Consider the following 21564-nt stretch of genomic DNA (forward strand, 5'->3'; position numbering starts at 1 on the left):
ATGTCTGGATTCTTCCTCTTCTCATCTATCAGTCGCTCTCCTAAAATACACACATACACACATACACACACACACACACACACACACACACACACACACACACTTCTGAAATGACTAGAGTTGCACAAATGCACACTTAGACTGAGACACACACTGACTCACAGTCCAACTCTTATACAAATACAAGCCTTTTCAGATTTCCCCATCCTGTCAAGCTGAGCTCTCGCACTGCAGGCTGTGCACTGTCAGCCAAAAGACCACACACACATACACAAACACTTGTGCACACACATCTGCCTCACTCTTTTCACACACACACACACACACACACACACACACACACACACACACACACACACACACACACACACACACACACACAGACTCACACAAAGGGCTTTTCACATTCTCCAAAGATGTCCAACTGAGGACTCTGAGCAGAGCTCAACGGTGGGAGTTCTCAGTAAAACAACATGATCTAATTTCCCGGAAGTATCCTGGCACCAAGACCAACTCGTCAACTTACAATAAGGAATGGTAAATTTGCACTTAAATACTTATAGAAAAACAGAAATCCATTGAAAATGAGAAAAGCGATAATCTGTACTGTGTGAAGTACAAAAAATTATGTGTTCGCACAGGATACTAACAGAGGACACACAGACAAAGCAGGTCAAGAGTTAAAATTTACCGTATTGTATACATGGCAGAGAGAGTCATTTAATGTGTGTGCAATGAATTTTTGTGTACACGCAGTACCTGAATATGCGGTAAGGTGTGGTGAGATCAAAGCCACGGCGATCTGTCTCTTTAATATTTCCTACATTCATCTCGATGGATGTGATGCCCACTCCTATACGATAGTCCTGGAAGAAGAAAAAAAAAAACAAGATTTCATTTTTCTGTGTTTCTTTTTGTTTAAATATGATTCAGAATTGCAGTGTGACATTAAATTAAATGTCTCTTTTAATGTGGAGATAAAAAATCTCCACTAGTTTATCTATAAATTTAACCTTTGTTTCACCTGATGTTAAATTTGATAAACATATATATATATGAAAACATAAAACTGGAAAATAATAACACAAGACTGGTAAATTGTTTTTTTACAATGTTTTTTCTGTCAATCATGGTTAGGAAGATGTATTGTAATCCTCATAAGAACCATTTGTTTTGTTGGTGCAGTTTAATATGATGATACGATGTAATATTTTTTCGACATCGTATTTTGCAAGAAAAGGACTGCGCTACTACCATGTGATTTGCCACACACAGTGGGTCCTTACCTCCATGTTTTTGTAAAGGAAGACTTTATCTGAGGCGACAACAGTATAAAGTTTGGAGCGTAGCCCTCTGAGCTCCAGGTAGCCCTGATAGTCCGGGGTCAAGGGTGAACCAACATTCATGGTGCTGCGCCGATGGCGCCCCCTGGTGCAGTCCTGCAGTACTGTCACCCAGTCGTTTCTCTCAACTGGATGGACGTGCAAACACATGTATTAACATGTTTAGTAGAATATGCATGTACAAATATATGTGAACAAAGATACATGCATATTTGTGCATGCATATAACACATGCACATTACATCTTACAAATCGCAACATTCATTATTTTTTGGAGTGCACACACAGATGACTAGATGAAAAAGACAGACCTTCACTTTCAGCCCTGAAGATAAATGTTCGGTTATTTGTGACGACCTCAAACTTCAACTCTCCAACACTGGAAACATTGGTGATGAAGGCAGTGGAGATGATCCCCTTAGAATACACCTCCTACAACACGCCAAAACACAGCAACAAATACTCTGTTAAACAGATCAACATCTAACATGGCATCATAGCATGCAGGAACTGCGTAGGTGTGTGTGTGTTCATATTTGTGTTTGTGTGAGTGTGCAACACAGTCTTAATGCGTCAGTGTATCTAATGGGAAATCCACACAGAAAGTGCTTTTTGAAGCTTATCTGACATCAGTCACTTGACTTTCTCACACAACAGATACACTTCTGTCTTCAAATATATCTATCCACAAGGACTCACGAGATACACTCATGTTAAGCATTAAGCTTATTTGGTGTCCTTCTTGTGCTCCGTGTGATATGTTTTGTTTTATACCTAGACAGAACAGCCCAACCAGGGAATTGGGTTGCAAATAAGCCCAGGCTAGAAACCCTGTATGCAACACATCAGATTTGTTCTCGAACTTGTTACTATGTTCACTGCACTGTTCCTGTCCTGTCAAATAAACCACTGTACATGTTTGTTGTTACCTTGTCATTGTCAAAATATCTCAGGTAGTCAACGTCCAGCTTCACCCATCGTCTCTGATAATAAAGGGCCCTGCGCACGAGAACACAAACACATACTTACAAGTGTGAAGTACCAATCCCTTTACTGTAATACAGCAGGAAGTTTTTTGCATAGTTAAACTAAGCAATGTTCTGAAGTGTTTCAGCGTAACTTTTTTTAACTGTTTCATTGTAATAATTAATACCCTAGGCAAAGCATATGCAAACCAAGTGTACCATGTTAAAAGTGATTTTGTGAATAACAGAATGGCAGGCACAAAAGAGCTTAATTGAATTTGTTTAGGTAAAACAGAAAACAGTGAAACTATACGCTGATCTTTTGTAAACATGTCATGTTTACGGTGTGATGGAGATAGTGCTAATCACATGAACACAGCAGTTATCTGTGTGGAGTAATATTAACTAGCCCAACATCAGCATGTCTGCGTGTGTGTGTGTTGTTATTCCTACCCTTGAGGTGGATTCTTGTCCAGCCAGCCCATCTTGATGACAGCAGCCAGCTGAGAGCTATCGTCTTTAGTGGCAGAAGCCAGTCGGCCTGAGCTTGGCATGCAAATACTGCCAGAATTACTGTTGATGCCTGCATCCTGCCAGGGGCTAGGACTTCAGATGCACAGAAATAAGCACACAAGCACACAAACACAGAGTGAATTATATTAATAGAAAGAAACCTGAAATTAATTTAATTTTTGTATAATAATCTTGTATAATTTTTCTAGAGAAATATATCTACCAGATACTATAATATGGGACACATTTCAAAGTCTCACTACCCGTTAATTGAAATTATCAGACAGGAAACCAACAAATGTACAGTATATTTTGTGTCAGCAAGGAAAACAGTGTCATTGCGTAAAGGTTTATGCAGGACACCAAAAATAAATTTGTGTCCAGCTGGTGACTGTGTTAAAAATCTCACGAAAATAAGAGAGCCGCGGTTAACTTGATCTACAATTAAAGCTGTAGTTGGTGACTTAAAAACTTAAAAACAGCATTTTTTGTCATGTTTGCTAAAGCTATCCCTCTAGTCAAACAGCACTAAATGAGACAAATAATCTGTGAAATACAACATACTCCTCTGTCTACTCTCCCTTGTAGCGCCTTAAACAACTAGTCAAAGCCAAGGAGCTACCAAAACTGTCAATCATGTCAATCACTTCTGGTAAATTGCGGTCTAATTGTTAAACTGGGCAGCACTGATTACATATGAATCAAGATTCTGCTAATTCATGCATGTTTCTCACTTCAAATGTTTTTTATGCGAAAACATAATTGATAAAGTGTACTGTTTAGCTATAAAATGAGAAAATTGTGCTACAGCTGGTGGGCGGTGCATTGATTCTGCTCCATTGTTTCCAACATGGCAACCAAGTCACTTTAAGCTATCTCAGTTACAGATATGATAAAAACTTATGTAATGGTGAAACAAAACATAAAGAAAATATTCAATGAACAAAACAAAAAAAAAGGACAAAGAAAGATAAATAATTATACCATTTAAAACCACAACTTTACACTGAAGCAACATTGATGCTGATTACCACAGTCAGTGATGTATTGACAACAAAGGTCAAATGTGTGTCTGCTCGCTGTTTTTTTTTCTTTTGTGAGTTTCTAGGTTTGTGTTAATGGTTGGTTTGTTCGTCAATGCATGACTCACTCATCATCATCCAACAGCTCATCATCACTGCACAAAGAAAATTTCCGTCCCTTCCCTTGGATGGGCACTTGCAGGGACATATCCTACAGGGGGAGACAACTGTCAATCACACTGTGCAGGAGGTGAGGAGGAAGAAGATTTTAAAAGAAGGAAACATTCTCACTCACCCTGTCTGGTACGTTCATTCGTTGAACGCTGGGATAAAAAAAGTCTGGATCCTCGTAGTCATCAGAATTATCTTCGAGTGAATCCGCCCCTGAGGGAGGGAGGGAGGGAGGGAGGGAGATGATGAGAACAAATGGAGCTGTACTGCTTTAGTCTTGCAGTTTAAATCCGGTTTGCAGGAAACCTTTACGTCAGTGGCATTGTTTACAAGAAGAACACACACAATCAAGACAAGAGAAAAATATTCAACTTTTTATTTTTGTAAAATTCTGATTTTTCTTAATTTAACAGTAACAATCTGTACTGACACTCAATAGGACACAGGTACAATATTGCTCTGAGGGTTAGTAGAGGTCAATCTTAATTCTATACAGTATAGTACGAATAGAAAAAGAGTAGAGAAATTGGATACAAGTAAAAGTAAATAACAGCACTGACAATACCAGGTACTCTGGCTGTTATCTGGCTGTGGATTAGAGCGTTAGCTGTGTTCATCTTTGTATGTGAACTCAGAAACTAAATGGTCTGGGAAGGACAGCTGAGTGTTACTGGGCTTAAATCAGGTACCAGTCTGTCAGTATGGTAGGACTCCTTTCTTTTGTCTCTAGAACTAGCTTTTCAGGTTGAGTGACTAAATAACAAATATTAAGCAGAGTCATATTTCCTCCGGCATAAAGGGTAGGTTTAAGAATATCAAGCTGAGAAAATTATTGTGACAGACAAATCTACACAGAGGCAGTTTCTCTTCAGCACAGGAGCCCAAAGTCTCTGCACTCTTGCAAACGCTTGAATAAATGCAGAGGTGCATAGCATGGACAAAAGCAGCTGCACTACTATACTGTGACTCTAAGCCTAAAAACTGTACCACCTGTTCCATAATGCCAACTTGGAGCTGAATTAATTATCAATTAATTTAAATCAGATTTATTAAATACACATTCATGACTTAAAAACTACGGCATCAAGCATACATCACATCAACTTACAATGAATGACACAGGGATATAAAGAGGAAGCTGCAGTGTTCATGGCCTTGGTATATATTTTTAGCAAGGCAATCAACATTTCAAAGCTCTCTTTTAGTTGCATTAACCTACTTAGTTTTAACAGGCATTGTCTGTTTGATTCTTATAATTTACATAATTTATATGACCTGTACACTTCCAGGGCCCTGAGCCCTGAAGCAAGAGGCTGCGGTCCATCAGGACCAAAACCTCAAGACTCAAAAACAGTTTCTTCCCCTCTGCTGTCACCATCATAAACAATATTCCAGCCCTTCCCCTCCACCACCGCCCACATGATAAAGGCTCTCACCCAGCCCCATAGACTGACAACAATACATTAATGCTTGGCTAAATACTTAGCGTTACATTAATGCACACTGGACTGGATTTCTTTATATGCACACTGTCAGTTAACTTATATATTCAGACTGTAGATATTTTGCACTGTAAAACCAACTTCTGCACATCTGTACTTCTTCCATTACACCTTTTATACATACATTTTGTGTATATTATATATAAACATTATATATATTTACAAAATGATAGGAGGTCAGGGTTGGTTACTAAACACTTCTTTAAAATCAAATTAACATTCAAAGTGCATAAAAAAGTGTGAATGATCAATTAGAAAATGATGTAGGCCACCTGACACCCTCTTCAAAAGTCCCAAATCTAGCCTAGCAATTTAAAAAATGAGTGGCCTAAGCAAGAAAATACATTAATAAGCACATATGCTAAATGAAATATTGTGCAGATACAGAATTTGGTTGAACAGTGTTTTAGCACCATTATATAGAAATTGATGGATGAAAGTCCTGATATTTCATATCGCTACTGTACATACAGAAAAGGAAATTGAATATTATTCATAATCACTTTGTGGCATGTTGTCCCCCTCCTCACTCCCTCATTTCATCTTTATGAATATCTAATCAAGGCATAAAATGGCAAAAATATTTCTAATAACTATTATATGCTGATTACAATACTTACTGGACTCCCTGGGAGGTTGGGGGACTCTCCTGGAAGGCAGAGCCGGCTGGGTTTCAGGCCGAGTTGACTGATGAGCGTCCTCTAGAGTTTGGGGTGTCTTGATTCGAGGTGGGACCTGTGGAGTTTGGTCTTTCTGCATGTCGTCAGTCTTGTTGGGAGAGGAGCTGTGAGATAAAGTGGTAGAGGACAGGCCATCAGAGGTCTGAACACCTGAAGAAGAGTCCTCAGACGCCACGATAATCTGAGATCTGGTGAAAATCCCAAGCAGGCGGCTTATTCTATGCATCCTCTGTAGGGAAAAAAGCCCTTTTGCTGCTCTTGTCTCGTCTTCTTTCATTCCACAGTACAAAGATAACACCATTTGAGATTTTACTCCAGACACCAATTAAAAGAAAAAGTCACTGGCAAGCTAAATGTTATAACTCTATAAACTGCATGTACAACAAGAAAAACAAATCACAGAGGTAACCTGTGTTCAATCCACATTACTGACTGCTCCAGTGGGACTAGAACTGGTCCCAGAGCTGTGAGAAAGCAGCGTCCCTCAGCTCCCCTCCCGAACTATGTTTTTCCTCTCTCCACTTCTGGTTTAAGCAACAAGCCTGAACCTGCCTCACTCAATGAGGTCCTATCGCCATGTAAACACAGCATACCTCTGGCCCCGCTGTAAACACACACGTGCACACGAGAGATGTGGCGGTAAACCAGTTGAACAATAAACTGTGATAAAACATTCTATCAGTAACAATACTGCCAACAATTTGCCATCATTATCATGATTAAAGTATTATCAGAGGGCACAGTGATCACGGCAGAACCCTCCTGTCATTATAAGCAGTTTCATTTTCTAATCAACAAAGGTCAGTGGTAGGTCAGATAAAAAAAATGAAGCAAAGATGTTTCATTTATCACACTAAAACTTAATTCACAAATTTTATCTTTTGAAGGACTGAGAATTGAAACAACATAAAGTGCCAACATGGTTTTGCTAATGGTGTTTTTAGTGTATTTATTTTGATTTTCATTTATCATTATTATAGGCCTAAAGTGATTCCTTCTTTCTTCAAAGTACTGCCGTTACCCAGAATAAAAGTTAGCTAAAATGTGCGTCTTGTGTCTACGATCTTCTGGTGACTAGTCTTGAGCCGGTTGTTGATTAACTGTCGATTCCAAATCCAAAAAAAGCAAAAATCGCAGAGGAAAATAGAGGCTTTTGCAGTTTGTGGACATACTTATTTGCTTTCACCTTGATCGCTGCAAAGTTAAAGTTCCAAATAATCAAAAATAGCTCACTCCAGAGAAGCCACTTTGTGGTCAAACATATTAATGGATGCTATTTAGACCTATTGGTAATGCTGATAGGCTAATTTAGACTTTATAGACTTATTACCTTAATTTTAAGACTCAAATATGTTCTGTGGCTCCAAACAGATTCATTAATACAATAATTAATTAATTACTTTTTTAATCTATTTATTCATTTTTGGTCAAAATGGCTCTTTTGAAAGTTAAGGCTGCCCTAGCTACTTACTCTAAGTCTTCCTAAGGTGTTCCCAGATCAGACTGGTCATATCTAATTATTTCCTAAAGCATATATTATGCATACATTGGCTGAAATAATAACTAAATGACTGTTTTTCCAAAGCAACACATACACATATGCAGCGCCAGGAGGCCTGACTGTACAAAGAAATTCGACATTAATTCATCAGACATTACCACAGCTCATGTTTACTTCGGTCTGCATGGACAGATGAGCAAACCAAAAAAAGCTGCAATGTTACTGATGTGGTTTTGAATATGAAGACAGTGCACATATGTACACAGTGCCTTAGATGTACAGGCATGTTTGGTAATTAAAATATCTCTTACACTGTTGTATTTTGGTCATCAGTAATGGCACGTTTGTAGCCTTTCATACAAAGTCACAATTCTATGTTATGTTAACCAATACATAGGCTGCATAAAAACATAATAGAACCACATATTATAGCACATTTGATGCAGGTTTTCTGACTGATTTTTTTTCATAACTTTCATATTGTTACTACTCTATTATTATTTATGTCAGTTGCTGAGTTATTCATACAGACACCCAAACTGTAGCTTATGTACTATTTCCATGCTGATGGGAAAGTCAAGAGTGAGCACACAGGGCTAGTTTCTATCCATCCAGTATTGCGAAAGTTCCTCTTTATTCCCCCGTCATTTGTGAATTTCCTTCTCGTTAGAGTCATAATGATCCGATGTCACACTTGCAAAGACGTAACAGTTATTATTCACACATTACAGCAAACAGCCGAAGACCAAACACTGACAACATGCCACTTTGTTTCCATAAAAATCTTCAAGTTAGACATGCACATGTAATTATGTTTGAGTGAAAAACTAGCGAAAGACAGCTGCTGTTTTTTTTTAGGTCAAAACAGGAAAGGTCTTCCAAATGGGACAGTTTGATTTACTTTAGAGACTAACTGTTCTAGCTGTTACAGTGAGCTGTGTTGGCTGTTCAAGCATAGCCTCAAGTGAAATATTCAAAAACAGTTCAGTCAAAGCGTCTAACGCAGAAATAAACTGCTCTGGTGTGTTTTATCTAAGTGCCTCTTTAAGGTGGTAATACTAAGTCTGCATTTGCTATCAAAATACCAAAATCAAAACAATATACAAAGTCTTAATAATTAGGAGGCAGTCCTACGACCCCTGTGGACATATTACAACACTTTCTCATGGACTTCAATTGCAGCAAGTGATTTAAGAAAAAGCAAACTACTTTAAATTAAACTCAATATGCTAAATGTATTTCCCATCCATTAGCTCTGTTTAATAATAACCCCAAAAATGATACACAATGACGGGAAACTGACCTGTTGACACAGTTCCTCCTTTTTCTCAGAGGAAGAGTAATGAGAGAGGGGCTGCTAGCCACATGCTATATTTAACCTGCCCTCTGCTATGGCCAACTGATGAAAGTATGCTGAAGAAACAATGACCTCCCATGCTGCGTGCATGTGAATGAATTTATACACTTAATCTCTACATCAGCTGAAAACTAATGGAAAATATTTACAGTGATCAACAGATGAGAGGCATTTTAAGCTAGCATGTGTGTTCATTGCACAGCCTCCCCTTTTTCTATAAACTTAATTATTTAAAAAATAATGTAGCAGTTTGGCATTCAGCACCTGCATTGAGCACTTCTGAACTGTGACACAGAGCCAAACGTACACTCTTCGTAACCTCTGTCTTAAAATCAGTCTGCTTATCATTGCTAATTAAGAGTGCTAACATTAAAGCTAACAGCAAAGTTTCTCTCTTAGAAAATACCTGATTTCCATGACGGCAAAACACACCAGGGATGCCTCTGCAAAATCCCATTTTACAGGTTTTGCATTCTTCACAGACAAACAGGTGATTCAGCAATACAAGTATCAGTTCCCTACATTTGAAGAGCCCCAGGAAAAGGCAGGATATCTGGTCTCACACTAAATCCTTAAAACATCATACCTTCCTCCGATCAGGGTAAAACAAACCAAAACAAAAGGCACCGCTAACAGCACTTTGTTTTGCTTTCACTGAAAACACACAGCAGAAAGCATGCACACAGCATTAAAGAAAGGCTTCCTTGTTTGAAGCAGAGCGGAGTGAGGAGGGGGATTAGAGTGTGAGAGAGCATGCTAATAACAAGCACCGACTGAGAAGCGACCCACGGAGATATGATTAGTATCAATGTTACCTGTTTAGACATGTTCAAATGAAGTCCTCTTCCATGACGATACAACAATCTTAAACACACACATCGAAGGACAGGGGAGGAAAAAAAGGAGGAGGAAATGACCAGTTAAAAAGAAGATGGGAGGAGGCAACCAAGCACACTGACAAGGAAACAAAAGAGTGACAAGAGAGCAACAAGAGAGCGTGTGAATGTGAGCTGGAAGAGGCTACATAAAGTCTGAAGTAGTTCCTTCTGAAGTAACAAATCGCTTTTTGTTTTTTCTGTCCTAATCCTCACTGTCTCTTTCTCCTTGTGTCACTCACAGAAGCTAATGAGGAGTTTTTAACAACTCTGTGTTGTTCTCTTTTGAAACTTCCTCCCCCCTCTCTACTGCCGGTTTCCCTTTAAAACACAGACAGAGAACATGCATATGTTACTCATAATAGAAGTGCTCCAAAGCCTGAAGCAAGGCTAAAGTTTCTTTTCCCTTACAGGTGAAGAGACACACAGAAAAATGAAAGAGTTCCTCATCTTGCATACCATCACCAGAGACTTCACAGACACTTGATAAAGGACTGCTACAGTGTGAACCTAGTTATAGGATATTCTGCTGTTAAAGAGAAAAATGTGCAGCCTCTTAATAGCACAAAGTGCTTTTTGAGGCACCACAGTTTTGCAGACATGTCAATATGCCAAGCAGAATACTTTATACAATATGTGAATACAATAAGAAAGAGAAAATAACCACATAGCATTTTAAAAACACATACTATGTGGCATAAAACAACCACAAAACAGACTATAGCCTCACAGGAAGGATCAATTCACTCATGCAAGTGCACTCCACAGGTTTCTTCCTATATTTCTGTATTCAAGAGGCCAGTGAGCATTAGGTCCACTCCATCAGTAAATGTGCTTCGGCCTCTCAGTTTCAGGAAGTGACTAATTTTAATTTCAGGAAGTGTTTAAAAGTCACCAATAACATTTTGTGGTCTCTAAACTGCTACTGATGTTGAGAGGAGTTGTATTTTTCCCTCTTGTCCAAAAGGTGGCAGCACAAAACTGTATGAACTCATGAATGTTTGCAGTTAAGATTTCTGACCATTCTTCATCTCTTAGCACACAACCTCACACCGCTGACAAGTCTTTGCATTATTCTTTGTCATTTTGCCATCAATATAGCACCCTAAGGCATTCAGAGCAACAATGTGTTATTAAAACTAACTTAAAATAGTCATCCACTTAAAAGTCCAAGGTTTTCTTCTGTATTTCTCAACCCGGGCTGTATTTTCCCATGTTTTTAAAATCAGTCCAGACAGGCACTGAGAAACTGGCAGCAAAGAAACATTAATAAGCAATTCAGCACTGTAAATAACATTGAATAAACATACTTATTTTGCCTTTGTTTTTCAAAGAGAAAAACTCTTTTGATTAAAAAGAAACAGCCCCAAAATCACTATTGCCAAGTCCACCAGATTTCACTTAAATTTACAGTAATTTCATCATCACAAAACACACTTCCTTTAACATCAACAGAAATAAAATCCGAGTCACAGAAACTGTCTTGGTCCTTTTTCACTGTTCCAACAATCATAAACTCTGGTTTGATTGAAATAAACTCTTAATTCACCAACTTAGAGGTGGAAATATGTTGGCTCTGCACATGCTAAAATGGTTATTAATTTAAATTGAGTCTGGTGGGTTTAGAAATAGCCATTTTGGGGCTGGTTCTAGTTATATAGAAAGATCACGTTCTTTAACAAGAAAGTATCACTGTAGGGAACCTTTCCATAATATTGTCAGACACTTTTAATTATAATCTAAACATGTAAACGGCAATAAACAAGCACTTTTGTTGGACAAACATTGATGGTGCACGCATGTCCAAATAAGTTACATTGCAGCCTGTTTTGCAATTAAAAAAAATGTTGTTCTCTTAAGTCACTTAGACACAAAAACATGGGAAAATAGAGTCCAGAATGAAAAATACCATCACCCTTTAACACACATAAAATACACAGTGAGAAATACAAGTACTTTTAGAGGGGTGGAAAACAAAAACCCTTATCCTCATCTGTAGGTGCAACTATCTCAGGTTGTTCTGTTAAATTTTTTTCTCTGAAATGCAAAAGTTGAAAACAACAACAACAACAACAACAACAACAACAACAACAGACAGATACAGGCAGTGTCAGCAGAAAAAAGGGAGTGATTTTAGATCCAAAAAAAGGGACAGAGGCAGTCACACACCTATACTCAAATCTTATGCACCTATACGTTGGGTCTGTAAGGTCTAAATGTTGAATCAGTGATTAACTCTTAAAAATGTACCTCATTTTTGGACACAGCTGCTCTTAAAGACAGCCATATAGCAAACTTCAAAAATGTATCAAACGCTGCATAATTATCCATTAATGATAATTCTTACCTGTGAGCTCTGGGAGATTGTGCAGGAAACCTGTGTGGGATTGGTGGAAGGCCTTTAGGTACCGCCCCTACTTTTGGAGGGAGAGGTGGAGCATTTATGTCATCATTTTGGAGCACAGTGGGGGAAACAGGTGAAGTTTTTCTCCCTCCATCACCACCCAAAACTTGGGTAGGGGGCTGAATGGCTAATGTCTGAGGCCGAGTTTGAGCAGAGGGGAATTTGGAAGGGTGGTCGGGAGCATGTGTGGGGGTATGGGTTGTGGTACTGGTGGGGATGGTACTCTGGGACACAGACACAGCTTTAACCACATGTCTTTCCAGTTTGGGGGAGACAGGGGTTCTGGCAGGAGGTGAGGGGCTCAGGGGAGAGGTGAACGGCTGTGGAGGGCAGTTGGGGGTGCTTCGTGGAGGCACAGGGGGTAAAGAGGTTTCAGAAGTTGAAGCAACAAGGGGGCTTGAGTCGCACTCCACTGGCACACTGGAGCGAAACTTAGTCCTCTCTTTAGGCACTGGCCTCTCCCTCTCTCCATCTGTTCCTCCATCCCTCCCTTCATCTTTTCCTCCTCGAGGTGCTGTTTGTCTTTGTCCAGGAACTGGCTTCTTCTCTCCTCCCTCTCCACTTTCTTCTTTAATCTTGGACACTTGTCTCTCCCTTGGGACTGGTTTCTCTCTTTCCCTGGGTGTGGGTCTTGATGTCTCTCCATCTCTTTTCTCTCTTTCCTTAAGCGCAGGTTTTTCTTCCACTGGGATAGGCACTGGTCTCTCTCTCTGAAACACTTTGGCATGTCCTGTCTCCTCCGATCTCTGGTCTCTCTCAGACTGTGCAAGGTGAGAGTGTGTGTCAGATTGTGTATCACTGTTACCGTGTGTTTTGTTCAGACTAGCCAGGATGCGTCTCTGGTGACCCGGACGAATGATACCCATCCGGTCAAGCTGATCTGGTGTGAGGTTTCGACACTGTCGCAATGTTGCCAGCCCAGCGCTTTGAAATGCCTCAGAATACTGCTCCAGATGAAGCACACATAACCAGTCCCACACGGTCAAACGGGATTCAGACTGAGACATGATTGATGTGTGTGAGTGTGGCATGTGGGAGGGCAAGTCTATGTCCACAGAGAATATGCAGACTGCAGACACCTCAGTTCATGGCTTACAAAACCTGTGGAAAGAAAAAACACGGTGAGCATAACAGAAAGCACAGCATCCATTCAAGGAAATAAAAAAAATCACAATATTGTAACTCTTGTTCTTTTAGCACAACATATTTCCCAATGCAGGATTTCTCAAAATAGTGTGGTATTTAGGCTATTTTTCATCACCTTGTCTATTATCAGACTAATATGACGCAATGATCCATTTTTAGGAACCAAAACTAAGGGCTTGGTTTGTATCAAGAAAAATTCTTTGTTTAGTGCTGACGCACGCTTTTCTCTAAATGTGCCTCTTGTCAAATCGTTATACCAATTCCATCTTACAAAGGCTTTACCGTCTACTGGACTCTTTAGGAAAAACTCTCCTCCAATCACAAGCATGCATGTTTGCATAAATGTAGCCCGCTAATCAGAACATGCCTGCCTGAATTTGTGCAGAGCCCCCCTCAGCAAGCAGCACAGGAGTGACAGTGCCACTAAGTAGAGGGCTCCGCCTGTGCAAATAGGGATACAATACCGTAACCTTTGTTGGACTCAATGGGTACAGTGGGTGAAGAACAATGTATGAAAGCACTTCTTCATCATATAGCCCGCCTCCTTCTTTATAACCTTGCCTGCTGCAGTGAAAAGCAGGGGGGCTCTGGCAAACCCAGGTGGTATGAAAACCTAACTGGGTGGAGCCTTGGCTTAAACTAGCAGGGGGCGAAAGACAAGCAAATCGCCAATCGCTGAAGAGAAAAAGGACGCTCCTTTATATTGTGAGTTCAGCACATATTTGGATAGGCAAGGCCCGATTGGCAGTTGGACAAAGCTGGTATGATAAGGAGTTTTCAAAAGGAACAGTTATTAATGAAAAGCATGCATCAGCTCTAAACAAAGTTTTTTTCCCTGATTTACACTGAAGACTTAGTTTTGGTTCCTGAAATTATGTTATCATTGTGCGTCACATTAGTCTGTTTATAGATCAGTTGATGGAAAATAGCCTACTTCCTACAGACTACACTATTTTGAGAAATCCTGCTTTGGGAAATTTGATGTGGTAATGTGGTAACCTATTTTGCATAAAGACAAATATTTCTTATTAATAATCACGATGACAATTGTACCAGGGTCCTTACAGGTTAAGGTGAGTTGGATTTAAGAGTATTTAAAGCCAATCAAAACATAATTTACAATTTAAAAAAAAACAAAATGGGAAAAAAAAACATTTTTTCCCGTTCAGTTTTTTTTTTCAATTTTGCCCAAATGTTGACTTCAACATAAAACATCATTTTTTTGGTCAAGTTAAAAACTTAGATGATCCACTTCAAATGCTGAAAAACTTAAAAACTTTCTGTAACACGTGGAAAACAATGAACATATTATGTTAATAAGGGATCTGTTTGGTTTGCCTTGAAAAAAGTTAGGTCATTTTTCATTTAATTGGATGTTGTAAATGTATATGAGTGTTGTTGGTTCCTCTATCCTGTTCTGCCTGCCCTAAAAAAAGAAGATATTACCAATTATTGTGATATTTCATAATGCTTTGTCAGAGAAAAAAAATCCTTCTCCTAATGTCTAAGCATTTTTAAGACTTCTGAAAGACTGATTTAGGACATTTTAATACCAATTAAGGCCTTAATCTCAGATACATGAATTTAATGCCTTTAAGATTTTTTAAAGGATCCTTGGGAACCCTGAGTATACATTCAAGAGCTGGCCATATCTACAGACTGTAAACAGCAGTGTGAGGTGACGATCACCTCTGTAAAAGAGGAAGTTGAGTTAATACCTTGACGTAAGATCCCCAAGCAGTTTAATCATTTTGATAAGCACTGTCATTTTCAACAGCACTTCTGCTAACTTTAGTGTCGATAAACAGTTTAAAGAGATAAAAACAAACAGTGGATTGTGTGTTCAGAAACTGCTCAGGTCAGATGAGTCTTTTTGTATATAATATGACTGGCTGTTATGGCTGTTTGATCAGTATTCCCTATCTAACGTGTTACACGTACACGGCAAACAGATCTCAATGCTGTATGCGCATAGAAACAAAAATCTTTAAAAGTTAAGACTATTTATTTGGGACAGCCAACATACAGTCAGTACTGTAGCACTACCATACAACAGACCACTATGGGAGGAAGTGTAATTGACACAACAAGTATTGGCACACACAGCATGTTCACACAGACTCACTCAATTTTCTCTACATCTCTCAAACACACACTTGAATGCAGCATAAGTGGATTTAAGATCAACTTCCCACAAGGCATCTCCATGCCTTTCCATCTGCAATCTCTGAACATACCATCCACCCTAGCCTTTTTAATGCTTCACATTTTAGGATATGAATAATGTATATCATGACAGTGTTCAAACAGTCCAAGTATGAGGATTTCTTTTTGAAGTTTTCTCATGCAGATGACTCACAATGCCAGGCCTTGATTAGCAAACAGCAGGCAGAGTCAGCTCCCTGCATTCATATGATGCAAACCTGCCTGACAGTAAGAAATATCTCTGTAAGGACTTTTCTGATGCTGACACCAGTGCTACAACAAAAACATCAGGAAAAAAGTGAATTCTGAAAGTGCAGTAGCTTTGGATCAAAACTCCAAAAGCTTCTTTGTTGCTGTCAAAGTCATTAATCAAATAATACTGCACTCGCAACGTTTTATCTGTCTACCTCGTACTTTTGACCACAGGGGAAGCTGCTGGTTTCCCAGACAGAGCCACAAGCAGTCTTTTCTCAACACAAACACACAGCCTAATGTGGATACCTTTACACTGAATATCACTTGTACTGAGGCACCTGATGCGAACCTAAGTGAATGATTATAAGATATGTACATTTGACTGCATTTTTCTACAAGTTCCACTGATATACCTAATCAACTTACTAAAGAATTACATACATGACCTGCATAGGTTATGTAGGCTGGACCTAAATATTATCCCAATCAGATATTCATTTGAGCAGTAGGTATTCAATTTCCAATTTTGGGATTTGGACAATCTTTTTTTTCTTTTTTTTATCTTAAATTTATTGGAGTAAATAACCTGTTTCTGCATGTCTTTTTCACAGGCATCAACTTGGATTCAAAGCCTATTATTTTGAGCATACAGTGTTAACAACAGAATTAGATTCTAGTGCCCAAGACCTGACCAAGACCGCCCTGATTTCCCACTGGATAAGCAAACTTCCTGTTGCTTTCGTTCACCGAAGGACCCTCTCCTGAGCAGTTTACCTCCTGGCGAGCAGTCAGTTCTACGTCTGCAGCAGCAGCAGCTAACATTAAATACAGAGCTGTAAAACAGCCCCAACAAAATTACACCGACTCCAAAATGACTCCTTAATGTCATTTAACCCACTAATAACAATTAGGTAACATAAACCGTGTGATGCTGGCAGTTGTCCCTGTCACTGTGTGTGTGCAGGAGGTAGAGCACGTCATCTAACAACTGGATGATTGCTTGTTTGATCCTGTTTGATACCATCTCCATTACTTACATTTAATAATTCCCAAAGTAGCAAAGCTATAAAAAAAACAAACAAAGAAATGATCGACAATCAGATTTTTAACCCAAGGCTGCACAGATAAAACAACAGGGAAGAAAATCAGCTGGTCCTTAACCTGTGGCTGATATGGCATTTCCTACAGCAATTTGTTATATTAGTATTGCATTAAAGGTAAAGGTTCTGGTCTGAACTAAACAAGCTGATGAATATGTATGTATGATGTCATGTAAAACAATCAACGCTACAAAAAATTGCAGCTTTTCATTAGATAATATATCTTTAAGACTTTTGCAGTTAAACTTTAAATCCAAAAGATTAAATGTAAATCTATTTTTTTTAAAAGCTAACAGTATATTGTTTTACTTTACATTAATAATCTGTGAATTTCATCAGTATGCAGATGCATTATCTGCCTAACTAGAAACAGATTCTGCAAAATAGTAAATGGAAAAAATATTAGTCCTACATAAATAGAAGTCATGACAAAGGAGGCTGAGCAAGGACCGAGTAATCCACACTATCCAGTCCAAGACATGCTATTGGACAGTGTGTGAGTATGATGACATGAGCGTATTTCATTTCCTGTGAAATGTTTCCTCTAACAGGGCAGGGACCACAGAGCATAGGGACAGGGTGAATGTTACTCTCTGATATTACGCAGTTCCTGTTTTTGAAAAGAGGAACTCTTCAAAACACGCCAAATTACAGACTCAATGGTCTCCAGCTGTCATCGGAGAGTTACATATAAGGTAGACACACACAGAGAACAAAAATTACACTTGAACACACACACACACACACACACACACACACACACACACACACAATCTCCAATCTCCGACCAGACACAATTTTTCATCTCAACACTTTGGTCCAGAAAAGCCCTTTATCAGTCTTGTGTGGTGTATGGGTGTGTGGGTGGGTGTCTTTGAGGAAGGACATCGAGAGGCACAAGTGTTAAATGCTGATACAGAGAGTGAGAAAAACTCATGAAAACAGCCCTGTCTGAATAACACACAGTTCCACATCTTGGCTCTTCTTCAAAGCCGGGCAGCTGAGTTCTGCACAGTCTGTGGCCTCTTAATAGTCTGTTGATTAAGAGAGATTAAGTCAAGAGGCTGCCACAATAACGAAGGCAAGCATGCCAGATCACCTCTGAGTCTCTAAAATTTGACGCAGATCTTACTTATAGAATATCTCTCAAAACATTGACGACATTGAGTTTTTGTTGCAACAGGCTTGATTTGGTCATCCACGTTAAGTTTTACTTTTTTAATCAAACAAAAACTCCCATCGAGAACCAAGCAAACTAAACCAATTTGGTTTAACTGGAGGGCATAAAAAACAATTTAAGACATGAGTTCAAGCAGGTTAAAGGCACATATTTCACCCAAAGAAGCCCTCTGTCTGTACAGATGAATATTAAGGAATTATGACACACATAATGTGAAAGGAGTGCCATGTAATACATTCTGGTTGCATCTTAGCACGCCGAACTGCCAACTCTATCAATACACTGCGCCCCGACGTCAACACACCAAAAACTGCATGGATAGTAGTTGCTGCTGCGGGAGTGTGAGCTCTCTGCCACTGACAAATGTGAATCCCAGGGTATGCACGTACACAGTGACAGGGCTAACTGTTGGCATCACATGGCTAACCTTACCCAGCATTTATAAAATTGAGCTGTTTGCTGGTGTGAGTTTGCTGGGGCTATTTAAGAGGTCAGTTCTGGATGTCAGCGTGTTATTTGTGTTAGCATGTGCTAACCTGGCAACTACTGAACTGACCATTCACCTGGAGGATAGGGCTCCCAGTGCTGCTTATAATCTATGCAAAAGCAACAACAGACTTTGCCTGGAGACATTTTGAGAGTACTTGGTGCTGGGTTTACCCATACACGGCCTTATGTGTGGGTGCTGAACACCACAGAATGTATTGTGGGTAGTTGTAAGTCTTATTGACTCCACCTCTGGGTTTCATAGTCAGCATCACTTTTCACAGAGGCACAAGGAGAGGCTGGAGTTACAACTTAACAGCCTAAAATCCAGGGTTATACTGGTGGGCAGAAATACAATCTTTAGTGGTGGAGTTTAAATATTTTTCTTTTCTTTCTTCAGAGTTTAGGTTAAAGTTTTGGATAAATTAAAAGAAATGCTCATTTTGTTTGTCAGCATCCAGCACAGAGGCATGAATGACTACGACATATCCAGAGCACATTTCAGCTAGATTAGCTTGAAAAACAGGAAGCAGGAAGAACCTTAGAGAGTTTATTGACCCTCATTGAACTTTTTTTGCAGCAGCACAGTACACAATGAACCACTACCGATCATCAAAATTAAATCAAAACACCATCCAAGAAAAACCTGGCTGTACACATTGCTGCTTGTGCATTTAAAACAAGATTTTGCTTTATAATTTTCATTATAATGCCTTTAAAGTTATTCTGGAGGTACATTTTTGGTAAATACACTTAAGTGAAGACTGGATGGGATGCTTCATAAAGCATGTTACACTGTTATCTCCATGAACTGTTTGCCAGTAATCTATTATATATATAAATGTGGCATCGTCACTTGTACTTTACACTCGCCCATGATGAAACACTAGAACACCCCAGTTCCCCAAACTGTTCAAAGTTTATGGCCAAAAAGCCAAGAAACGTGCCTTCTTTTTGGTCTCTGTGAGGCCAGACCATCTGACTCTGAAACAAAATGCAGGTTTGTTCCTCATCCTCTGATTGATCCAGCACATAAATTATGAATTCTGCATCTCAGAAAACCAGCTCTGCATTGCCAAACTAGGCTAAACCTGAACAAAATCCAGCTGTCTCTTTAATGTATTAATAATTAGTTTGCTAACTAAGATTACATGGATACATTTTTGGAGATGCTGCAAGGACCATTTGTGCATTCTTGATAGACCTGCTCCCTATATTTGTGCTTTGCTAAGCTTAACATAATCTGGACCTTTCACTGTACTTTATGCAAAGAGAAAAAGTTGATAGATCTTTTCATCTGTTGGTAAGACGGCAAAATAGCATATTTTCAAAAATGTCAACGTGCTCCTTTAACTGCTGATATCGACAAAGAGTTCAGTTCTCACCTGAACTGCCATTAAAATTAGAGAAAACTGTAGGTGCTTCACAAATTTTGCACAGTCAGTTTGTCAGTTCATCAACTGCTGACTTCCTTTTTTTTCTTGGCTTTTATTTTATTTTCTGCAGTTTCTAACCAGCAATTTGCTCTCTGCACATTTCAATTCATTACTTCCCTCGAAACTCTCCCTCTCTGTTCATCTCTGCATCCTTCTCTGCGCTCTCTCCCTCCCACTCAGAAAGCTGCCAATAACAGGGTCTCTGTGCTGCCTTCACAATGGGGCATTCTGTTGCCTGGGCAAGTACACACACACACACACACACACACACACACACACAAGGAGGAGGGAAATGCATGGTGGGGGCCCCCTGGTCAAGTCTAGTCACACTCTCTAAAACAAGTGCTCACCTAATAACATTGTGTGTGTAACGCTGGTAGGGGCAAGGGGCCCCAGAAATTGTGTTTCAGGCCTCATATTCCCTTTCAATTTGACACACAAACAGAGATGCTAGGATGTTCCATTTTCTCTGTTCACGCAAATCAGCGCTGGCTGATGTCAGGTTCAACTCAGCTTATTATCAGTAACCTCAGTTTTGAAGTTCGAAATGTCCCTTTTGGACTGAGTTTTAGTCAAGTGATTCTCGCCGTGTAAGGAAATATCAGTGTTCTTGAGTATTATAATATTAAATGTTTTGTGATATTGTATCAATTCTATGAAAAACGCTGAATTATTTACATTTCTTTTTACATTTCTTCTATTTTTATTCATTTGTTACATTTTAGATTTATTTCTTCATTTGTTTCCCTAAGGAATCATGCAAGCACTTTATGTTCTTTTGAGTTTTTTGTTTTTGGTTTTTTTTTTTTTTTACTTTTTTGTGATATGTGCAAATGTTGATTCCTTTGCTCAGATGGCACAAAAAGATGTGCCATGATGTTGGATGTTGAAGGGACTAAGAAGAAAATAAAGGTCACACTTTCTGATTGCATGAAAACATATACTCTTCTAATGAATATGGTGGTGTGTTTTCTTTTACTATTACAGTTTTTCTAAAATTAGAGTTTTAAAACATGCAACTTCTCATCTTGCTTACAGTACTGCAATACACCACAATATATTCCACTGTAACCCCTGTATTGTGATACATATTGTCTTGCCAGATTCTTGCAAATACAAACCCCTAATGATTTCTACAACAATTCACCAAAAAAGGATCTCGAACAAACTTTTTCTAATATTAACACAATACGAGATCTCAACACATGAACACATTATATACACTGTGATAGTGTCGTGTTGTAAATTCTGTGTCAAATTAAACATAAACCTGTGATTAGGACTGAAATTTATACATGTCAATTACACAGTCAAATACTTTATGCTAATATTCTAGATTACTGAAACTAATTAACACTGAACCGTTTTAACTTGTAAAGCTCGATGAATTATGATGATATTCAGCTACGACCCCTCCTCTGTGTAGTTTTTGGAAATTATCCAAAACGAGTTAAAATAACCTTTAAACTATCTCTCACAAAGG

General features: G+C 38.9%; 1 protein-coding gene across 5 annotated transcripts in view; it reads right to left on the reverse strand.

Moving 5' to 3' along the window:
- Positions 1–21564, reverse strand: part of LOC121943575 (arf-GAP with Rho-GAP domain, ANK repeat and PH domain-containing protein 1-like) — a 64501-nt gene that overhangs the window by 36103 nt on the left and 6834 nt on the right. For 4 of the 5 annotated variants that reach the window (XM_042487130.1, XM_042487129.1, XM_042487128.1 and 1 more), the window contains exons 2-10: positions 12277–13434; positions 6137–6300; positions 4139–4227; positions 3972–4054; positions 2762–2914; positions 2273–2342; positions 1655–1775; positions 1287–1471; positions 760–866 (exon numbers count right to left, since the gene is read on the reverse strand). In XM_042487130.1, coding sequence (XP_042343064.1) covers positions 760–866; positions 1287–1471; positions 1655–1775; positions 2273–2342; positions 2762–2914; positions 3972–4054; positions 4139–4227; positions 6137–6300; positions 12277–13364 — 2060 coding nt within the window. In that variant the 5' untranslated portion in view covers positions 13365–13434. Of the gene's footprint in view, positions 1–759; positions 867–1286; positions 1472–1654; positions 1776–2272; positions 2343–2761; positions 2915–3971; positions 4055–4138; positions 4228–6136; positions 6301–9869; positions 10236–12276; positions 13435–21564 lie in introns of those variants that run through there. The other variant, XM_042487131.1, reaches the window with a different exon arrangement.

Source organism: Plectropomus leopardus, chromosome 5 (genome assembly GCF_008729295.1).
Source record: "Plectropomus leopardus isolate mb chromosome 5, YSFRI_Pleo_2.0, whole genome shotgun sequence".
Taxonomy (NCBI): Eukaryota; Metazoa; Chordata; class Actinopteri; order Perciformes; family Serranidae; genus Plectropomus; species Plectropomus leopardus.